The 20,675-nt window shown below is 39.6% G+C and overlaps 1 protein-coding gene across 1 annotated transcript in view; it reads left to right on the forward strand.

The window, feature by feature from the left end:
- The window catches only part of SLC51A (solute carrier family 51 member A), a 27,061-nt gene continuing 6,386 nt past the window's right edge, over positions 1 to 20,675 (forward strand). Inside the window, exons 1-7 of the mRNA XM_074301545.1 lie at positions 1 to 205; positions 1,996 to 2,090; positions 15,078 to 15,232; positions 17,622 to 17,695; positions 18,164 to 18,322; positions 19,106 to 19,217; positions 19,464 to 19,610. Coding sequence (XP_074157646.1) covers positions 168 to 205; positions 1,996 to 2,090; positions 15,078 to 15,232; positions 17,622 to 17,695; positions 18,164 to 18,322; positions 19,106 to 19,217; positions 19,464 to 19,610 — 780 coding nt within the window. The 5' untranslated portion in view covers positions 1 to 167. The remainder of the gene's footprint in view (positions 206 to 1,995; positions 2,091 to 15,077; positions 15,233 to 17,621; positions 17,696 to 18,163; positions 18,323 to 19,105; positions 19,218 to 19,463; positions 19,611 to 20,675) is intronic.

Genomic DNA, 20,675 nt, shown 5'->3' on the forward strand with positions numbered 1-20,675 from the left:
TACCAGGAACTTGGCTTGACAGGAAGGAGGGAAGAGAGGGAGTGGGTTAGCACGGAAACTATCAGCTTCACACTGAAATCTCAGGAGCTCAGCCAGAGCACACTTTGAACTTCACTGCTACCCACCTCTTGAGGCAGCCAGACCACAGGAGAAGACAAATCTGGATAATGGAGCTAAGTGATTCTCAGATAAAACCTGATCCCAGGTAAGTGAGAGCAGTTCTGGAATTGTAAGTCCCTGGAAATTTATTTGCTAAATTATAAGCCTTCCCAAATAAGCCTGCTTGTACCTAGGTAGCCCCTATTCCTAATTCTCATAGAGGGAACCTCTACATTGAACCTATTCCCAGCAAAGAAAGGGAATGAATTAGCAGTCCAGCCCAGGGAGAGGGATTGGGGACTCTTTTTGGTCACTGCAACTATGGAGAAGACTACTAGTGATCTAGAATGCCCTTAGATAGTGGTTCTACTTGACATGCTGGCCCCTATTCTTCCCCATGTAAAAAGGAGTCATTTTCTCTGGGTCATTTGGTCGCCCCAGCTCAGAGGAGAGGAGGATGGAATTGGGTCATTGATAAGTAGGAAAGCCAAGTTTCCTGGAATTCAAAATTAATCCCAGAAAGCAGTTACAGAATCATAGCTAGTGCTACAAGAGTTCGAGTCAGCCTAACCCTCACATTTTATCGATGAGGATGCTGGGGTCCAAGGTCACTCAGACAGTAAACATCAGAGGCAAAATTTGAGCCCACTTCCTCTGATTCCAAAATCAGAGTGATTTTGACTATATCATAATGGCATTAGGTGGTAGATAGAATATTGGGCTTAGAGTCAGCAATGCCTGAGTTCAAATCCAACTCCAGACACTTACTAGCTGCGTAGCTTAGGCAAGTCAGTTAAAATCTTTGCCCACCTCAGCTTCCTTAAATGCAAAGGTAAAATGTAAAAAATAATAGCATCGACCTGGAAGGACTGATGTTAAGGTCAAATGGGATAAGATAGTAAAATACTTCAGCACCATGCCTGAAACAGTAGGCACTATAAAAGCTTATTTTCTTCCATTTTCTCCCCTCCCACTCCATGCCAAGTTTTGCTAAGAGAGTAAGACAGATTTTTCAGAGTTAAGCTGCTTAGTCCTCCCTGTGCCAAGGATCTCTTCAACAAAATTCCTTGTTGAAGTAGGACAAACTGAGAAAAAAATGAGATCAACCTCTGATTTTTCTTGAGCAGCATGATAATTGTGGAAGTATGTATAGAAGAATTGTACATGTTTAACATATATTGGATTACTTGCTATCTAAGGGAGGTGATGGGAGAAGAGAGGGAGAAAAATTTTGGAACACAAGGTTTTTTAAGGGTGAATGTTGAAAACTTTCATATATTTTTGCATATATTTTGAAAATAAAAAGCCAAAATAAATAAAATCAGTCACTTGTTTGAAAACAAATATATATATATATATATATATATATATATAAACATATATATATATGTTTTTTTTTTTTAAATGAGATCAACCCAGACACAGAGGCAATGAAATATTGCAAAAAGAATCCTGGATTAGGAATCAAAGGTCTGAGTTCAAATCTTGACTTTGCTCTATCAGAAACATGTTTCTTCAGGTTGAAGGTTCATTTTGATTCTGGAACTTTGGTATTTGTTTGATGTGATGAATTCTACCATTCCCCACCCCCAATAATTAGTATCCTAGATTTAAAATAGCTTGGACTGATTTTAATTGGGATTAAAAAGCCCTTTCTTTTTCTGGGACACAGTTTTTTTATCTGTAAAATATCAGAACTGATTCTAGAGGATCTCTAAAATCACTTCTAGATGTGAATCTTACCAATGATTACAGAAGCCAGTCCATAATAGTTGGAGAAGACAGTGGATAGAAAGAACACTGAGTAATACAGGGAGAGAGCCCTGCCTCCATCAAATCCCTCTGTTTCTACATGATTTTGAACATTGGAGTTAGTGAGATGTGTTTCTCTCTTAGGTTTCCACCCAATCTTTTCAACGTGCTGACAATCAACTACAGCGTTCCAGTAGAATGCCTTTCTTATCCTCCCACAGCAGCCCAGCTCCTGACTAGTGAGTCACACATCCCTGAAACAGTCTGAAGGGGGCTGGGGAAACATGAAGAAAAGGTCCTGAATGGGTTCCTAAAATTGACAGTATATATCTTTGGAAGGTGTAAAATGTCCTTTATTTACTTACTGTAAACCAACATTCTAAATGCTAGGAATCTCTAGGAAATACAAATGTTGCTGTTATTGTATACAATGTATTCCTGGTTCTACTTGTTTCACTCATCATCAGTTCATGTAAATCTTTCCAGGATTTCTAAAATCAGCTTGTTTATAATTTTTTATATAACAATGATATTCCATTATCTCCATATACAATAACTTATTCAGCCATTCCCCAATTAATGGGTACCTACTCATTTTCCAGTTCTTTGCTGCCACAAAAAGAGACGCTGCAAATATTTTTGCACACGTGGGTTTTTTTCCCTCCTTTGTGATTTCCTTGGGATACAGACCCAGTAATGGCACTGCTGGTTCAAAGGGTGTGCACAGGATTCCCCTTAATTCTAAAAGGCAGCTGTTTCCAGATGTCACAAAATTGCAAGCTAAGAGAAAATTCTGTGAGGACATCCAATTAGAACTGTACATTGACTTTGCTCCCATAGTCAGTAGCTCTGTTGCCTTCTCAAGCAGGCATCTCAGCAGGCAGATAAGTTTCATGTTTTTCTACAAAAGTTCTCTTAGCACTTAAGTGTAAAACAAACTGAACTGGGTCATGCTCTGGATTAAACTAGAATTGGATTAGACAATGCTGATCATAATGAAGGGTTAGCAAATGTGAACCGGATAACTATCCCTAGGTTATCTGGTTTCATTATAAACTTGCTTTTTATACCTATCTGTTACATATGTAGAATTTGTTAACTGAACCTTTGAGTGGGGAAACGTGATCATCTCAGTCATCAGTGGCAGACTCTGAGTCTACTTTGCTTTAGTTATTGTTTTTCTTTGTTATGAGATTTCTATGTTATGGGGTGAGGAGAAGAGCAGGGAATTATTGTGAAATGATAGTAATGAACAAAACAAAAGCTGTTCATGAAACTTTAGGGGAGAAAACCCATGCCAACCTTTTTTTATCTTTTTTTTTTTTCTTTTTACTGAGGCAATTGGGGTTAAGTGACTTGCCCAGGGTCACACAGCTAAAAGTGTTAAAGTGTCTGAGGCCAGATTTGAACTCAGGTCCTCCTGACTTCAGGGCTGGTGCTTTATTCACTGTGCCACCTAGTTGCCCCAACCTTTTTTTTTCTTATATGAACAAATCATAAGACATCATATCATCCCTGTCCTCATGAAGCTCCCAGTTTAATTAGGGAGACAAGTTACCTCGACATAGCAGTTAATCATTTACTATTTTTTATTTCAGTGTAAGGGCCCAAATGAGTGGTACAGACAATAAAAGCAATTCAGAGAAGGGTGACTGAGCAAAGCTTCATAGATAAAGTGAAATATAAAATGAACCCTAAAAAGATGAGCAAAAATTGGAGAGGGGATGAAACAGACCCTCCAGGTGGGAGACATAGAATGAATGAAATAGCACAGATAGAAATGAGCACAAGAGAGGAGGCTAGGCTGGTTAGATTGAAAGGTTTCTATTAGGAAGCAATAGGAAATAAAAGAGGGTTGGAAAGGTAAGTTGAAGTCAGAGTATGGAGAACCTTGAAAAACAGAGAAATCTGGACTTTATTCTTTAAGCAATTGGAAGTCATTTAAAGTTTTTGAGGAAAGGAGTGGCAGGACTGAAGTAGTATGTTAGAGTAATTTATCAGTATGTACACTAATAAATGTATATAGGAATAAATGGATGGAATGGATGGGAAGAGACAGAGATAAGCTAATTGAAGATTATTACACCAATCCTAAAGTAAGATAATGAGGCTGGGGACTAAAGAAGATAATGAAAATTTAAAAAAAAAGTTCCATAGTTGAGCAACATTATGAAGAAAGAATCAATAAAATTTAGTAACTAATTGTACATAAGAAATTATAGTTAAAACTCCAAGTTGAGAGCCTTAGAACAATAGGACTTTCATGAACATAAGGGAGTCAAACTAGGACTATTTTGGAGGTTGTGCCCTTTAACAAAATAATTTTTAGTATAACCTGAGATTTTTCTCTTTTTTATTTTATAATTATAATTTTTTTGACAGTATATATGCATGAGTAATTTTCCCTTGTATTCATTTTTCCAAATTATCCCTTCCCTCCCTCCACTCCCTCCCCCCGATGACAGGTAATCCCATACATACATTTTACATGTGTTACAATATAACCTAGATACAATATATGTGTGTAAATACCATTTTCTTGTTGCACATTAAGTATTGGATTCCGAAGGTATAAGTAACCTGGGTAGATAGACAGTAGTGCTAACAGTTTACATTCACTTCCCAGTGTTCCTTCTCTGGGTGTAGTTATTTCTGTCCATCATTGATCAACTGGAAGTGAATTGGATCTTCTTTATGTTGAAGATTTCCACTTCCATCAGAATACATCCTCATACAACATTGAAGTGTACAGCGATCTTCTGGTTCTATTCATTTCACTCAGCATCAGTTGATGTAAGTCTGAGATTTTTCTTAAAGGATTGTATGATCCAAGATTATTCTGGAAGGCTTATGATGAAAAATGCTATCCATACATAGAGAAAGAACTTATTGTGTCTGAATATAGATTGAAACATACTTTTTTTAACTTTATTTTTCTCAAGGTTTGTTTTTTTGTTTTGGGGTTTTTTTTTGTGTGTTTTTTTAGGAAGGTAGGGAGAGAAAATCTATGTTTTCTTTTGCAACATAACTTTTATGGAAATGTTTTGCATAGTATCATATGTGCCTTCTCCCTGGAGATAGGAAAAAAGGGAGAGAATCTGGAACTCAAAGTTTTAAAAACAAATGTAAAAAATTGCTTTATATATTACTGGGGGAAATAAAAAAAATTAAATTAAAAAAATGGCAAATAGCTGAGAGAAAAGGATTGTAAAAATTGCTGCTTGCTAAGGGAACATTAAATTAAATATTTCCGGGCTTAAAACTACCTCAAGGACTCTATAATCACAATAATTTGGATATAATCTGAAAGTTATCCATGCTTACTCATCCTGACTGATTTATTTCCAAGTTTTCCCATAATTCTCCACAGAGGGACTGCAGTAAGGAAATCAGGGAGGGAAGGGTCCATCCAATATACTGAAGTCCTTCCTTAATTTCTTCTAATATTACAAGACAGAATGCTTTGACTGACCACTTGTAAGTCCTTGCCTTCAACCCTGAGACCAGTCTTTCTTCTTCTTATCTTTTGCTTCTACTTAAAGATGTCTGTGTTTTTAATGGTATATAAAAGCTGTCAAAAGAGAAGCTATAGTTTGGCACATAAAGTTTGGTTGGAATAAGATGGAATAAGTTTTTAAATAATCGCTTCTTATTTTCAAAACACATGCAAAAGGATGATTTCAAAGAGGCCTGGCGAGACCTACATGAACTGATACTAAGTGAAAGGAGCAGAACCAGGAGATCATTATACATGGCAACAACAAGACTATACGAAGATCGATTCCAATAGATGGTGTCTCTCTTCAACAATGAGATGATTCAAACCAGTTCCACTTGTTCAATGAAGAGAACCATCTACATCTAGAGAGAGAACCTTGGAATCAGAGTGTGGAACACAACATAGGATTCTCACTCTCTCTATTATTTGCTTGCATTGTTTTCTTTCTCGGTTTTTCTTTTCCTTCCTTCTTGATCTGATTTTTTTTGTGTGTGTGCAGCAAGATAACTGTAATAAATATGTATACATATATTGGATTTAACATGTATTTCAACATTGTTAACATGTATTAGACTACCTGCCAGCTAGGGGAGGAGTGGGGGGAAGGAGGGGAAATTTTGGAACAAAAGATTTTGCAAGGGTCAATGTTGGAAAAATTACCCATGCATAGGGATTGTAAGTAAATAAATAAATTATGAAAAAAGGAAAATAAAAAACAAACAAAAAACTCCAAAATACATGCAAAAATAGTTTGCAACATTCACCCTTGAAAAACATTGTATACCAAATTTTTCTTCCTTCCCTCACCCATCCCCTAGACAGCAAGCAATCTGATATAGGTTAAACGTGCAATTTTTCTAAACATATTTCTACATTTATCAAGCTGCACAAGAAAAATGATATCAAAAAGGAAAAAATCAAAAAGAAAAAACAAGCAATCAAACAACAAAAACAACAAAGGTGAAAATACTATGTTGTGATCCACAATCAATCCCCACAATCCACTCTCTGGATACAGATGGCTCTATCCATCACAAGTCTATTGAAATTGGCCTGAATCATCTCATTGTTGAAAAGAACCAAGTCCATCACAGTTGATCAGATGACTGTAACTTTTAAGGGAACTTTGTAAGTTTTTACATTTTCCAGGAACCACATATTCAGTTTGTTAAAGTTTATCTTAAACATATTACCTTTCTTAAGGTTTTTTACTATATCAAGACTATACATGAGACAACAACTGATGACATCTTTGCTTTTGTTTTCTTTGGAAATTCTTATTAGTTGCCTCTCCTTTGCCCTCTATTGTTATTCTTTTTCAATTCTTTTGAGACTATTGTATTCTACATTTTGCATCACTAATAGAATGTTGGCAGTCAAATGATGGGCCTTTGCTTTCATGGGAAGTATGGGACCATTGAAGAAATTTTGTAATTTCCTGAACGTAATTCAGCTCACCTTCCTTTTCCTGTTAAACTCCAGGCCTAACTCATTGTCTATATGTACTCTCTGTGCCAAATGTGCTTATTGATGAACAAACTCTATATAAATGGGCATCTAATCTGAGCAAGAGACATCTGTCATCCACTTGTTTTTTTCTTGATGAAAATATATTGTTGGAAATAATGGTTTAGAGCAATGGTTCTCAAAGTTTTGTTCTCAGTATCTTTATGCGATTAAAAACTATTCAGGAGCTGTCAAAAGAGTTTTTGTTTATGTGGGTTACGTTTATAGATATTTATCATATTTGAAATAAAAATTAATTTTGAATTTATAGACTTTCTGAAAGAGTTTCTGAGACCCTCCAGGATTTTCTGGACCACTCTTTGAGAACCATTGCTCTAGGGAACCTGAAAGTATGAAAAATCCTAGCAATAAGGAGAGGGTGGGAGTTGGTGATATTTTGGTACAAAGGAGGAAATCAAGACTTTTAAAAAGCAACCAAAAAACATAAATGAATCCATACATAATTTAAAAATATTTTAGGAAGAAATTATTTATAACACTTCTTTTTCATGGAATCTTTCTTTACATAGCTCAGAACACCAGAATTCCATGAAACATGGTTTAGAGCAAATTTTATGCAGTATTGATTAGAAGGGAAGGAATTATTAGGGAAGATTTACTGATCTGGCTGAGGAAAGTGGCAAGTATGGTACTTGAGACCAACATCTTTTTTTTTTTTTTTTTAATAGCTTTTTATTGACAAGAACATATGTCTGGGTAATTTTCCAACATTGTTCCTTGCACTCTCTTCTGTTCCAACTTTTCCCTTCCCTCCCTCCACTCCTTCCCCTATATGGCAGTCAGTTTTATACATGTTAAATATGTTAAAGTATATTCTAGATACAATATATATGTGCAGGTCTGTACAGTTCTTTTGTTGCACAAGAAGAATTGGATTCAGAAGGTAAAGATAACCTGGGAAGAAAAACAAAAATGCATTTTTTCCCAGTGTTCCTTCTCTGGGTGTAGCTGATTCTGTCCATCATTGATCAATTGGAACTGAATTGGATTTTCTCTATGTTGAAGATATCCACTCCCATCAAAATACATCCTCGTACAGTATCATTGTTGAAGTGTATAATGACCTCCTAGTTCTGCTCATTTCACTCAGCATCAGTTCATGTAAACCTCTCTGTATTCCTCCTGATGGTCATTTCTTACAGAGCAATAATATTCCATAACATTCATATACCATAATTTACCCAACCATTCTCCAATTGATGGACATCCATTCATTTTCCAGTTTCTAGCCACTACAGAAAGGGCTGCCACAAACATTTGACCAACAACATCTTATAGATCATTAGATCACTCTTTTTTTCTGTTGAAGTCAAAGAATCAGTTCTAAGTTTCTTTTATGCCTAAGAAAAGCTCATTTGATTCATATTCCTGGAGTTTCAAGTCTCTTTTACTTCTAGCTGTAGGATCTGTTAATTTGTTATCTCTCTTCCCATTCTCAGGCAAAATCTAAAAAATAGCTATTTCCACTTGTCTCCTGTCACTTCTTAACCCCTTGTCATCTAATTTCTGATCTCATTATTCAGCTGAATTTTTCTTCTCCAAAATACCAATGATCTCTTCATGACCATCTCTAATGGCCTTTTCTCAATCCTTGTTTTCTCTGTCATTGTTGTTGTTCAGTCATATCCAACTCTTCACGATGCCATGGATCATATTCTCCATGTTTTTTTCTTGGCAAAGATGCTTTTCAGTCTTTTTCAGTTATGTCCATTAATTTGTGGCCCTATCTGGATTTTCTTGGCAGAGATATTGGAGTAGTTTGTAGTCTTCTTCTTCAGCTCATTTTACAGATGAGGAAACTGAGGCAAACAGGGTTAAGTGACTTGCCCAGGATCACACAGCTAGTCAGTATCTGAGGTCAGATTTGAACTCGGGAAGATGGGTCTTTTTGACTCCAAGCCCAGCACTATCCACTGTGCCAGGTGGCATAGTGCTCTTGCTGCTCTCTTGGCAAAGACACTAAAAGGATTTTCCATTTCCTTCTCCAGTGGATTAAGAGAAAGAGATTGAATGACTTGACCAAGGTCACATAGTTAATGTGTCTGACACTGGATTGAACTCAGCTCTTCCTGACTCTAGGTCCAGAGTTCTATCCATTGAGCCACCTAACTACCTCCTCTCTGTAGCATTTCACATATTAGCATTTAGAGAGGGCAAGACAACTTTCAGTTTTGTCTTTTTATCCTGATGCCTAGAATAGATCTGGGCATACAGCAGGTACTTAATAAATGCTTGTGAATTGTTTGACCTTATGCTTGATATTCTCTTCTCTCTGGATCTTTTGACTCCAATCTTTCTCTTCTTACATGTTTGACCACTCTTCAATCCTCCTTTGTTACCATAAACTGCCCTCAAACCTCTTTTTTTTTTTTTTTTTTTCCTGAGGCTGGGGTTAAGTGACTTGCCCAGAGTCACACAGGAAGTGTTAAGTATCTGATACCAGATTTGAACTTGGGGCCTCCTGAATTCAGGGCTGGTGCTCTATCCATTGTGCCACCTAGCTGCCCCCCTCAAACCTCTTTCCTGGACTTCTGTCTTTTCTCTCTATACTTGCTCTCAGTGATATGCATATATGTGTGTGTCTGTGCAATATGTTTAAATATGAATATGTCTGTGTATATTTTGAATGTACATATATATGCATATTTACATACACACACATACACACTCCCCACTCTTTTTTTCTGAGCTCTAGTCCCTAATCACCAACTTTTAAAAAACTTTTGTAACAATTTTTTTAGATATCTAGATATCCCATGCATAGGTATCTTAAGTGTAACATGTCTAAAATTGATCTCTATTATATTTCCCTGTAAGGGGTGGGGAAAGAGAGGGGAAGAGCACCATCTCCAATCAAGGTGCTTCCACAATTTGAGTGACTTCCATGGAGTTCTATCCTGGAGGAACCTGCCCTATAAAAGGAAGCAGGTTTAGTTTTTCTCACACTCTCTGTCTAATTTTGCTCCTCTCTATAGTAACAGAACTTGAGGGAAAATCTCAAACAAATTTTAGAGATAAATAATGTCTAGATTATTCCCTAAAGGCATTAACAAGTTTCTTCTAGAAAGGAAGTCAATATGTAAAATAGATCAAGTATAGTTCAATAATTTATTTCCTCCACTACACAAGAAAAACACAAAAGGACTTATAAGCCTCCAATGGCAAATACTTAAAATATGAAACAATAACTCACAACCTTTATCAAACTATCCTAGAATGTAAAAACTCCAGGAAGACTATTGAAATGGCATTTTATTTTTACCAACTTGCTCAAGGTCCAAAACTTTTGGAAAGCTAGGGCAAAGCTTGGAGCTTTCTTACTTCTTTCAATTGTAGCATTCCCCCTAGCAGTGGTTATGTTCTCCTAGAAGTTGTGGAAATCACTTCTTGTTAGATAACCAAAATTTCCTGAACTCTTGAGCTCATGAGGTACTTCTCAGGGCTATAAACAGCCATCTCAGGATCACTGTTTAGTCCTGGAGAGAGACAAATTCAGAAGAAACAACCAGATCCTGATATTCAGTCTCAGACAAATAGAAAAGCTCATGACATCACAGCTACGTAAAAACAGCTACCACTGCTGGGGAGGGAGAAGAGGGGGATAGGATGAACTTGAAGAGTTCTGTCATACTGAACAGATGGAAATAATTAAGTCCTTTTTAATATCCATCATTAATGGATAACTACCTACAAAAATATAGATTACCCAGATTAACAGAGGAGAAAATAAGTTACTTAAATAGTCCCATTTTAGAAAAAGAAATTAAATAATCTAGTAATGATCTCCCTAAGAAAAAGATCTTCAGGGACAAATGAATTTACAAGTGAATTCAACTTAACATTTTAAAAACAATTTAATTCCAATATTTTACAAACTAGAAAAATAGGAGAAGGAGATCCTACCAAATTCCTTTTGTGATACAAACATACTGCTAATACTTAAACCAGGTAGGGCCAAAAAAGATAAAGAAAAGTATAGACCAATTTACCTAATGAATATTGATACCCATCATTTATTCATTTCCGCAAACAAAATAATAACTAGAATAAATATCATGGAAATATAGAAATTATTAATTTAAAATATGTGCATATTTTCTATGCATGTCCTTGCATAGTTATTCTTTAAAACGACAAAAGATATTTGATTTTTTTTTATTATGAGTCATTTTTCTTAAAATCTATTGAATAGGCAACCTTCCTGGCTCAGTGCTCAATTCTCTTTGGTATAGCCTCACCACCTCTGTCATGTAAACTGAGAAACCAACCAGCAGCCTCTGGTTGAGAATGCCTTAGAGCTCATATATGTTCCATAGGATGGTTTGTTTATTCCTATCCACTCATTCTTTTAGATGCACCAGTCAGTCCATTAAGCATTTATTAAATGTGTACTATGTGCTGGACACTGCTACATACTGGAAACACAAAAGAAAGTCCCTGATGGCAAGGAGCTTACAATTTATTGGGAGAGACAGTATGTAAACAAATTTATGCCAGAAAAATAGGAAAATAATTAACAAGGGGAAAGCATTAGAATTGAGAGGAGTTAGTAAAAGCTTTCTGAAGTTGGGAATTCATTTGGGACTTTAAGGAAGCCACGGAAGAGGAAGAGCATTTAAGGCCTGGGATGTCATTAGAGAAACAGTCTAGAGCCAAGAGATGGAGCATCTTATTGTGGGAAGCAGTACTCCAGTGCCCTGAAAATACTGAAAAGCAAGGGGAGTCTCAAGGAAGTCTAGGTTATAAAGAATTTTGAATGACAGAGGATTTTATACATGATTCTGGAGGTGATAGGGAAACCAAGAGAATTTATTGAGCAGGGGATAAGGGTGTATGTGACATGGTCAGCCCTGAACTTTAGGAAATTTGCTTTAGGGGTGAGTGGAGGATTTATGGGGAGAGAATGGAGGCAGGTAGACACTGCCCCCATACACACACACACACACACACACACACACACAGCTACTACAATAATTCTGCTGTGAGGAGATGAGGGCTTGTATTAGAGTGATGACAGTGTCAAGAGAGAGAAGGGTGTATATTCAAAAAATGTGGCAAAGAAGGCCTTAGAAACAGATTGGATATGGAGGGTGAGCAAGAGAGAAAGTAAGATGATACCTAGGGTTCAAAGACTATGTATTTTATAATTCGTTTGTGTGTTTATAATAGTCAAAATTATTTGCTCAACGTCACTCTTAAAACAACATTGCTGTGATTATATACAGTGTCATTTTGGTGCTTCGGGACATACACTGCCCCTCAGACCCTCCCTGAGCCCTTCAAACACACTCCTCTTTCAGAGGTACTATTTTCTGAAGCACCACTAGCATTCCCAAGTTTGCCCTTCCGGAGTCACCCTCACTTCTCTGTCCCTCACTCCCCACATTCAATCAATAACCACAAGAAACAGCTTAGCTTTCTCCATTAGGCCAGTGCTCTCCAGACTTATCTACTCCTCCTCCCTGTCCAGCAATGGTGGTCGATTTTCTGTTGTTGCTGAATCATTTTTGGTGTGCCAGACTCTCCATGACCCTATTTGGGGTTTCCTTGGCAAAGATACCAGAATGGTTTGTCATTTCCTTCTACAGCTCATTTGACAGATGGGGAAATTGAGGCACACAGGTTTAAGTAAATTGCCCAGGGTCACATGGCTAAGAAAGTGTCTGAGGCCAAATTTGAACTCAGGTCTTCTTGACCCTAGAACTATTGCTATATCCATCCGAGCCACTTAACTTCTCCATTGTTGTTCTTACATAGCTGTGAAAGTAAGAACTTTTTAATTCCACAGAAAAGGAAAGTAGGGGGAGGAGAGGGAGAGAGAGAGAGAGGGAGAGGGAGAAGGAAAGGGGGAGAGAAAAAGAGAGAGAGAGAGACAGAGAGAGAGAGACAGAGACAGAGACAGAGAGAGAGAGAGACAGAGACAGAGAGACAGAGAGAGACAGAGAGAGAGAGACAGAGAGACGAGAGAGAGAGAGAGACGAGACAGAGAGAAACAGAGAGAGACAGAGAGAGACAGAGACGGAGAGAGAAGAGAAAGAGAGAAAGAAAGAGAGTGACAGAGAGAGAGGAGAGAGAGACAGAGAGAGAGAGATAGGGAGAGAGAGACAGAGAGAGACAGAGAGAGAGATAGAGAGAGAGAGACAGAGAGAAGAGAGAGAGACAGAGAGAGAGACAGAGAGAGAGAGACAGAGAGAAGAGAGAGAGAGAGAGAGAGAGAGAGAGAGAGAGAGAGAGAGAGAGAGAGAGAGAGAGAGAGAGAGAGAGAGAGAGAAAAAGAGAGAGCAAGAGGAGAAAGAGAGAAAGAGAGAGAGAGGAGAAAGAGAGAAAGAGAGAGAGACAGAGAGAAGAGAGAGAGACAGAGAGAAGAGAGAGAGACAGAGAGAGACAGAGAGAGACAGAGAGAGACAGAGAGAGAGAGAGAGAGAGACAGAGAGGGGGGGGAGGGAGGGAAGGAGGGAAGAAGAGGGAGGGGGAGAGGGGGAGAGAAGGAGAGACTATTATAATAGCCTCTAAAATGGTTTCTCTGTGTCCAGCCTTTCCTGTCTCTAATTCATCTTCCACACAGCTGCCAAGATATTTCTAAAGAATAGGACTTATTATGTCACTATTCTACTTCCCATCACCTCCAGGATCAGATGCAAACCTCTCTGTTTGGCACTTAAAGCCATTTGCAATCAGGTAGCTGTGGTGCAATAAACAGAGAGACTTGAAGGTTAAAAGATCTGAGTTCAAATTTAGTTTTCAGATATTTAACTTGTGCATGGCACATAATTTCTGTCTCCCTCAGTTTCCTCAACTGTAAAATGAAGCTAATAATAGCACTTACTTCCCAGGGATGTCCTCAGTAAGAGAAAACTAGTTATTTTTGTCACCTTGAATGCTGAACAAAAAATTTTATATTGGATTCTGGAAGTGATAAGGAACCATCAAATGGAGGTGATGATGATATGGTCAGATCTATACTTTAGGAAAATCTCTTTGGCAACTGAAGAAAGGATGGATTGAAGAGCAGAGAGATTTGAGGCAAGCTGACCCTCCAGCAGGTTATTGCCATAGTCCAGGAGTGAAGTGATAGTGGCAATGTCAGAGGAGAAAAGGGGGCTTATTTAAGAGGTGTTACAGAGGTGAAACTGGAGAGGCAGCCCCTCCCCTTTTCCCCACCTCTGCATCCGATTTGATAAGGGGGATGAGAGAGTGAGGAGTCAAGGATGAAGGACTGGGACTATGATGTTGCCCTCAAAAGAAAAAGGAAGTTTGGGAAAGGAACGCGCTTGGGGCAAAAGTTAATAGGTTTTGGACATTTTGAGTTTCAGATCTCTACTGTACATCCAGTTCAAGATTTCTGAAAGGTAGTTGGAGGGCAGCAGAGAGGTTGGGGGAGAACTGGCAGGAACTGATGAGCTTACTAGATGAAGGGAAAAGAGAAGAGAAGGAAGACAAGAACAGGCTAGACTTGCAGGGGTTCTCAAACTACAGCCCGCGGGCCAGATGCGGTTGAGGACATTTATGTGGCCCGCCGAGTTATGGCAAACGGGCTGAGGGGCAGAGACAGAATGAGCTTTTGTTTTTACTATAGTCTGGCCCTCCAACAGTCTGAGGGACAGTGAACTGGCCCCCTATTTAAACAGTTTGAGGACCACTGGGAGGCTATGACCTGCATGACAATCCAGCAAGAGAAAGGAGGAGCAGTCTGGTAGGGAGGAGGAGAAGGAAGAGGAGGATCAGAAGAAAGTTATTTTCTGAATGTGCAAAGAGAAGAGAGTATCAAGGAGAAGAGGGTGAGATCTTGCTATTCAGGTCTTTTTCAGTCATGTCCAATTTTTCATGACTCCATTTGGAGTTTTCTTGACAAAGATCCTGGAATCATTCTCCATTTCCTTCTCCAGCTCATTTTACAGATTAGGAAACTGAAGCAAACAGGGTTAAGTGACTTGCCCAGGGTTACACAGCTAGAAGTGTCTGAGGGTAGATTTGAACTCATGAAGATAAGTCTCCTTGGCTTCAAGTCTGTATTCACTGCATCATATGACTGCCCCTTCTGACTTTGGGTAAGGCATTAAAATGTCCCTAGTGATAATATTTTCAATACCTGACTTCCAAGATTGTTTTGAGGATCAGATTAAATCATCTATGTAAAGTACTTTGTAAATGTCAAAGTATTGTGTAAAAGGATGTCATACTTATTATTATTGCACCCCAGAATTGAACTCCCTGGAGCTGGCTATCACAGGGATCCTGACACTGCTCACTGTAGTCTCTGTCATCATATACTTGGAGAACGCCATTTATCTGTACAAGAATACAAGATGCCCCTTCAAAAAGAAGACCTTAATGTGGACCAGTTCTGCTCCAACGGTGAGAAATGTACCAATTTTTGCAGGGCAGGAGGACCAGTAATAGTGCAGCCATCAAACTCAGCCCTTCAAGTGTTTGAGGAGTTATCCTCCAGAGGGCAGGAGACAGAGAGAGAGAGAGAGACAGGATTTATGAAATACTTATTTTTGTGGAAGGCAACTGTATTTTGTGAGGCTCAAAAATGAGTCCAAGCCCTCAAAAGTCTCTCCCATTTCAGATACTTACTAGCTATGTGAACCTGGACAAATCACGCCATCTTTATTTTCCTCAGTTTCCTTGCGTATAAAATGGGGCTAATGACATCACTTACCTCCCAGGTTGTTTAGAGGATCAAATGAGATGGTATTTGTAAAGCACTTTGCAAACCTTAAAGTTCTATATAAATTCTACCTATTGTTATTATTACTATTACTATTATATAAAGCAGATCAATAAAAATTTGAGGTAGGAGAAAGCACTAACAACAAAGGGACTCAAGAAAAGCTTCATGGAGCCAGTGACATCTGAGCTAAGTCTTTGAACGAAGGTAAGACTTTTGAAAGGCTGAGATGAGGAGGGATGGGAGGCCAGAGGACATGGAATGTCTCGATTGGGGAAAAGCTGATTGAGAGGCAGAGTACATAAAGAAGAGTAATTCGAGATAATCCTAGAAAGGTAGGTTAGAGTTGTTAAAGAGCCCCTAGAACAAGGATGAGGAATGTCCACACTGGAGGCCACATAAGGCCCTTCTAAATCATTTGCTAAGGCAATTCCAGACAGAAAGAAGGAAGGAAGGAAAGAAGGAAGGAAGGAGCGAGGGAAGGAAGGAAGGAAGGAAGGAAGGAAGGAAGGAAGGAAGGAAGGAAGGAAGGAAGGAAGGAAGGAAGGAAGGAAGGAAAGAAGGAAGGAAGGAAGGAAGGAGCGAGGGAGGGAAGGAAGGAAGGAAGGAATGGAAAGAGGGAGGGAGGGAGGAAGGAAAGGAAGGAAGGAAGGAAGGAAGGAATGGAAAGAGGGAGGGAGGGAGGAAGGAAAGGAGAGAGGGAGTGAAGAAGGAAGAGAGAGGGTTGGAGGGAGGGAGGGAGGGAGGGAAGGAAGAAGGGAAGAAGGGAGGAAGGGAGAAAGGGAGGAAGAGAGAAAAGAAAAAGAAAAGAAAATGAATTTACTAAATCTTTATATACTAAATATGGTGCTCTGTACTGAGGATCCAATACAAAAGACAAATCCTGTCCTCAAGGAATTTACAGTATAATCTAATATGATTAAAGTGCTTAGCATAATGCCTGGCACATAGTAGGTGCTTATTCTCCTTCCACTCACTAAGGACCAAAGAGAATGGCAGTAATGAGCAAATGGAGTAATTAGTAGCTTGATCTGCACTGGCTAACTACTGTAATAGACAAGGATAATTCAAATCCTGTCTACCAAAAGACATTTTGGTTCTGGAAAATTTCAGGGATGCTTTGTGAAGTCAGAAAGGATCCTAGCATTGATTTAATTACTATTCCCAGAGTAGTACAAGAGATGGAAAATGGGATGGTGGGAGTAGAAGGGGAGAACATAAGGCAGCAGCAGGGTAGATGACATGTCATGAAGAGGTTCAGGGTTGGCTGGGTATAGTGGGTTTGGGTGAGTTTGCACTTACTCCTTAATCAGCACAGATTTGGGCAGAATTCCAAAACTTAGTAGATAAACTCTCCCTGGGGAGTTCAATTCTGGGAGATACAATTTCAGGTAAAGAGAATTAGAGGGACAGAAGGACAGTAAAACAATTCATGATATTATTCGGAAATCCAAAACTCATTCTTAGACAACTACCTTTTAACCAGTTTTTCACTTTCCCAATCCTCTTCTGGAGACCCAACCTACAAATAGTATTAGTATTTCAAAAATAAAAAAACACATTTTAAAAACCACCCGTGTTCCCAAGATCTTAAATTTCTTGTCCTTTTAAGATTCTTAGCACTGTTTTCTCTGAGTTGAGGAAGCTCATCAATCTTCTCAGGTACAATGGATGGGACAATCAGCTAAGAATGAGGAGGAAGGGCAAATCTAGAGGATTGAAGGGAGATGGTTTAAAATAACTATCCCAGGGACCACCTGCCATTTTTATAGATGAGAAAACTAAGGTCGACAGAGAAAAAATGATTTTCTTGTGTTATGTTTAAGGTGCTGGTGGGGCTACAGGGGAGCAATGTCTAGCAGAGAGAAATAAAAGCCTGGAGCTGGGAAGATTTTAGGGCTGAACGCAAAATTTGGGAGTGACCTTCACTGATGTATCCACTGAAGTCATGTGATTGTCTTTTATGGCTGATCCACCCACGAAATTGGGCTTTAGAGCTATAGCAGAGATGCTCTGTCCTAGGAGGCATTTTCCCTTCTCCCAGCTGATTGTCTGATTCTTTCCAAGTAGGTAGTATCTTTATTTTGCTGCTGTGGATTGTGGATGCCCCGCTCCCTGGTGTTCGTGGAGATGGCCATCACCTCGTAAGCATCCTAGTGCCCCTGTAGAGTCTGGTTTCTACTGCTAATCCCACCTGCCTTTGTGCTCTGCTTTTGCTCACCTAGCTTTGAACATTCTCAGCTTTTGCTCTTCTCTCTGTGCTTGTAACTTCTGCCCAACATGGGGCCAATCAGGGGCTGCTGCCCCCAAACCTGATGCTCTTGATCAGAAGATGAGCACTTCTCAAACTGGTTATTCAGCTCTTCTGAAGCCAAGGGTTTTAGTTAAAAAGCACCCTTTTCTTTCTAAGGAGCATTCCTTCCCCATTTCTAGAATCACACAACTCCTTTTCCACCATCCCCTGCTCCTGTTTTCATCTCCCTTTGTTCCACACAAAAGGCCAGGCTCTGCTGCCCCATTTCTTTCCTACTTCACATTTCCCCTTCCTCAGGCAACCAATCTGTTTCTCCTAGGACAGCTAACTTCCTCCTTCCCTTTCCCTCTGTCCCCAGGTATTTTGCCATTTGCTTTTACTTGGTGATGCTGGTCATGGTGCAAGGTTTTGGTGGGAAGGAAGCAGTATTGAGGACGCTGAAGGATACCCCGATGATTGTCCACACTGGCCCGTGCTGCTGTTGCTGCCCTTGCTGTCCCCACCTCATCCTTACCAAGTATGGAAAAGGGGCAGGAGATGGAGAAAAGAAAAGGAGGAGGGAAAAAGGAACAGAGGGAAAGAGAGAAACAGAGACACAGAGAGACGGACTCTTCCCAACAGTATTTAGGAAGGGCAGATCAGACTTTTAACTACTTCATTTGGCTCTCCTTGGTGCTTGGAGAGGGGAAGAGCATTTATTAAGTGTGTGCCAGACATTGTGCTAAGCACTTCACAATATTTACTCTCCAAAACAATCCTGAGATGGGTCCCCCCATTTTTCAGTTGATAAGAGTTTAAATAATGTGCTCGCGATCACACAGCTAGTGTCCGAGGCAAGATTTTAAATGGGATCTTCCTGACCCCAGATTCAACACTCATCTGCCTTGACCCTGAATTTTGCCCATTAGTTATCATCTCCGAGATGAGGGTGTGTGGGAGCCTGGAATGAGGATATCCTACCTTCTAGTATTATGATAGCAAGAATTTATATAGCACTTTCAGGTTAATGAATGTTTTACATGTTACCTTGTTTTTTGTTACTCACAGACTGGGAGAAAGATGCTATTGCCATCCCCATTTTATAGATGAGGAAACAGACTGAATAGCTAACTTGCTCAAAAATCATACAGAAAATATCTGAGACATGATTTAAACTCAGATCTTAGCTTCTTCTCTGCTCCCTCTCTCCCAACCACCAGAAGACAAGAGAAACCACTTAACCCAAATTGAGCAACCACTTTGGCTGTCCACCAAAGGAGGGGTGGACTATGTGCCAAGGATCCCCTCTCACTCTCCTCAGGAGGAAGCTACAGGTGCTGGTCCTGGCCCCGTTCCAGTATGCCTTCTTCAAAATGGTCTTTGTCTTGCTGGGGCTGATGCTGATACCCGATGGCATCTATGACCCGTCAGACGTAAGTAGGAGGGTCCAGGGGATGAGCCTCATTCCACACTGTCTCCAGATGAGCAAACATAAGAGGCCCTGCATTATTCTGGTGGGATGAAGCAGTGTAGGGGTTGTAATGTGGGGAAGCAAGGCCCAACATGATAGTGCAAGGAGGGTAAGGGCACTATGGCCCTTTCCCTCTCACCATCATCATGGTGAAGATGATTCTGGGCAGAATTCTATCACCAACTCCTTTCCTCTCTGACCCACCCAGATCTCTGCAGGGAGCACGGCTCTATGGATGAACACCGTCCTTGGTGTGTCCACCTTACTGGCACTATGGGCCCTGGGCATTGTCTTCCGCCAGGCCAAGTTACACCTACGCGCTCAGAACATGGGAAGCAAATTTGCCCTCTTTCAGGTAACTGCATCTAAGTGCACCAATGTGGTCAGTTTCTTCATTTGAAAAAAACAGTATCCCGAGCTACAGAGCTCTGCCTTTATCCCCAAATTTTCCAAAAGGAATTCTGGACATCCCCAGAATTTCTCTAGGTTTGGGGAGCCAGAAAATTAATATGTCCTCAATTAAACCAAAGTCGATGAATCACAGAGAGGGAAAAGGGGTAAGAAATCAAATCGGATAATATCCATAAGGTTCAGCGACAGCAGCCGTGAACATTTGCTGTCATGTTATTCAGTTGCTTTTCAGTCACATCCAACTTTTTGTGGCCTCATTTGAGGTTTTCTTGGCACAGATACTAGAATGAATTTCTCTAGCTATTTTACAGATGAGGAAACTGAGGCAGAGTTGAGTAACTTATTCAGAGTCACACTACTAGTAGGGTGAGTCTGAAGCTGCATTTGAACTCAGGTCTTCCTGATTTCAGACCCAGCATTCTATGCACCATTAAACTGCCTTTCATCTATATTACCAGTCCTTCAAATGCTTAGAAGCCTGCCATGTTTCCCCAAATTTCTTCAGATGATTCAACGTGGCAAAATTATCTCTAGTAACTTGCCTCAGGACACTCTTTAGCTGTCAGTGTTAGACTTCCAGATTCCTAAACCCCATTATTTCTTGGACCTTTCCAATAATTTTATAACTCCATCAGAGTTTAAGATGTGTCCACTGGAATACCTTGCCAATACTCAAAAATGAAACCTCCTTGGGAATTCTCTTTTTTCTCCCCATCATCATCCCATTTATCCTAAGAACTTCAGAATTATCTTTTTTTCCCCCCCTGAGGCTGAGGTTAAGTGACTTGTCCAGGGTCACAGAGCTAGGAAGTGTTAAGTGTCTGAGACCAGATTTGAACTCAGGTCCTCCTGAATTCAAGGCTGGTGCTCTATCCACTGCGCCACCTAGCTGCTCCCATAATTACCTTTTAATTCTCTCCTCTTAAGTCATCCCCCACTTCCCAACTATGAGTATCAACTTCCTCTATACTAATTTTTTCTATCTTATGTCTTATTCTGTTTCCAAAGC

The sequence above is a fragment of the Sminthopsis crassicaudata genome, chromosome 3, assembly GCF_048593235.1.
Source record: "Sminthopsis crassicaudata isolate SCR6 chromosome 3, ASM4859323v1, whole genome shotgun sequence".
NCBI lineage: Eukaryota > Metazoa > Chordata > Mammalia > Dasyuromorphia > Dasyuridae > Sminthopsis > Sminthopsis crassicaudata.